This window comes from Plasmodium gaboni, chromosome 6 (genome assembly GCF_001602025.1).
Source record: "Plasmodium gaboni strain SY75 chromosome 6, whole genome shotgun sequence".
Classification (NCBI taxonomy): domain Eukaryota; phylum Apicomplexa; class Aconoidasida; order Haemosporida; family Plasmodiidae; genus Plasmodium; species Plasmodium gaboni.
In genome coordinates this window covers 131,927-134,783 of record NC_031486.1, presented here as the reverse complement: position 1 = coordinate 134,783, position 2,857 = coordinate 131,927, and the positions used below count along the sequence as shown (strand labels likewise).

Sequence of the window (2,857 nt, the reverse complement as noted above, 5' to 3'; positions counted from 1 at the left end):
TATATACTGGTATACTTCAATAAAAATAAAATAATATAATATAAAATATGGTTATAATATACATATATATATATATATATATATAATATATATAATTATACGGGACTATTTGATCTCCTCCTCCTTTTTTTTTTTTTTAAATTTATATTAAAATTAAAAGAAAGAAATATATATAAACATTTGCAGAAAGGAAAAAATATATATAAAATATCCAATGCAAACCAAATATGCACATATAAGTATATATATATATATATATATATTATTTTATTTTTAATTTATGATAACAGAAAAAAAAAAAAAAAATTATAAATAAAATATACCATATTAAATAAATACTCTATAATTGTCAAAAATTATAATTTGTCAAAATCTTCTCATCAAAAATATATAATGATAAATAAACATCTGATATAGGTATAGGAAAATGCTTCTTCAGTATTTATATATATTTTAAATGGGCTATAAATATATATAATTATATATTATATAATATTTATTTTTACCTTAATATTTTAATTTTAATTTTTTTTTTTCCCCTTACGTTACATATATATAAAACTTTCCTTTAATTTTTTAAAAAAATTTGAAGATGTTATATTATATGTATGATAAAATTAAATTCCTTTATCTTTAAATAAAAAACGATATATTTTATATTTTTCCATTCATATATATATAATTATACATATATTTCTTTTTTTTAATACATGAAAAAAGAACATTATAAAATTATAAATCAGTATATATATTTATATTATATAAAAAAAATATGAGGAAAAAAAAATATTTATATAATATATAAATAAAAAAAAAAAAAAATGAATTTAAATTATGATGAAATTATAAATATTTAAAAATATATATATATAATATTAATTTTTATATTAAAATTACGAATTTTTTTTTTATTCTATTTCTTATGTTACTTAATGAAAAAAAAAAATTTTAATGGATATAAATATTAAAAAAAAAAATAATAATAAATAATATATTTATATAACATAAATAAAAATTATTATAATATTACAAAAATTTTAATAATATTTTATTATGTTTATATAATACAATTTTCTTATAATTTTATATATATATACAGGATATAATATATATATATAATAATATAATGCATATGTAATTTATTTTTTTAAATGAGCATTTATTTTTATTTATATATTATATAATATGTACCCCAATATTTTTAATTATAAATATAAGTAGTAAATAAAAAATTATGTATACTGTATATTATTATATATAATAAATATAAATAACTATAAAAATAATATATATATATATTAATATTATATAATAAAAATAGCCCAAATTTTGTGCAATCCGAATGCTATAATATTATAAATATAAAAAATTTATATTTTATTTTATTATGATATATATACATATATTTTTATATATTAATATATATTTTATAAATTTTTTTTTAAAAAAATTTTAAGTCATGACCATAATTTGTATTTTGTAAAAAAAATATAAATTTTTATTTTATTTTTTTTAAAGTGTGGGAAGAGGGGAATATAAAAAGAAGAAGGATACTATTAATTATATATTTGTATAATTATTTTAAAAAGTGCTTTAAAAGATAATATATGTATTATGTCAAATTAATTATTGAAAGACATTACTACATATGTTATGAACTTTTTTGATTTATTTTTTAAAATAAAGTATTTTAATATATGTTATGTTTATGTAATATTTATTTAAAAGTAAAAAAAAAAAAAAAAAAAAAAAAGACCCCTCAATTTTCCATTCATTTATAAATATGTATTGGATGATTTATATATATATATATATATAAAATATATAGATATGATATTGAATATATATATTTATTGTATAATTTTTATTTTTTATGTTCTTAAGTTTAAAAAAATGTCACATAAAATGGTGACCTTTTATTTATAATGAAAAAGTATCTTTTAAAATAATAACTTAAAAAAAATATACAAAAAATTGGTTATAAAATATTTAAAAAAAGAAAAGAAAATAATAAAGATTATGTAAACATATAAAAATATGACATACCATAATATATATATATATTTATATATATATATGTATATATGTATTTATGTTTATCTGTACATATTTATGTATTCTTTTTTCTAAGATAATTCCGTTTTATAATCATATGTTTTTTTTAAAGCTTCCTGAGGCAAAGTATCTAAAGGGTTTTCTTCAATTTGATCATAATCTTCTTCTTTTGTTTTTTCACTAGGCCATGGTATAACAGTTCCTGATTTTTTTGATATTCTAATAACTTGATTATCATCTGTATATCTTAAAGCTACCTTTGTATTTGTTTTTAAAAAATTATCTATTAATTGAACATTTGAATAATGTATTTTTTTTTCAATATAAACGAATTTATTATCAACAAAAAGTTTCCTCATATTACATCCTTTGACTTTTACCATATTCCTAAATTTGTCACAACTTAATACTTCTCCTATTTTTCCTTTATCTTTTCCAGATATTACTTTCACTTCATCTCCTTTTCTTATTTTCCACATCTTAATAATATTTCTTGGTTTAATAATTTTATGATTTCTGACACTTACATTTTTCAAAAAAGTATTATTTAACTGGCTCAAAACTGGCAGTTGATTAATTTTTCCTATAAATGAAGACCAAAACATTTTTCCCCTTGTTTCATTTTTTTAATTACACAAAAGGAAAATCAAAATGATAAATGATAAAATTGCATGGCGATGTCAAAATATTATAACATATATATATATATATTATATATATATATATATATATATATATATTTATTTATTTATTTATATGTTTTTCCTTTTTTGAAAACAATTTATATTTTATTAATTTCCTT

General features: G+C 14.6%; 1 protein-coding gene across 1 annotated transcript; it reads right to left on the bottom strand.

The window, feature by feature from the left end:
* Nucleotides 1–2,126: 2,126 nt before the first annotated feature.
* PGSY75_0605000 (putative 50S ribosomal protein L24) lies at nt 2,127–2,660 on the bottom strand (the record flags this gene model as incomplete). The annotated part of the gene is made up of 1 exon (XM_018784628.1): nt 2,127–2,660. One exon carries the CDS (start codon nt 2,658–2,660, stop codon nt 2,127–2,129), a length of 534 nt encoding a protein of 177 aa, XP_018642682.1.
* Nucleotides 2,661–2,857: the final 197 nt, after the last annotated feature.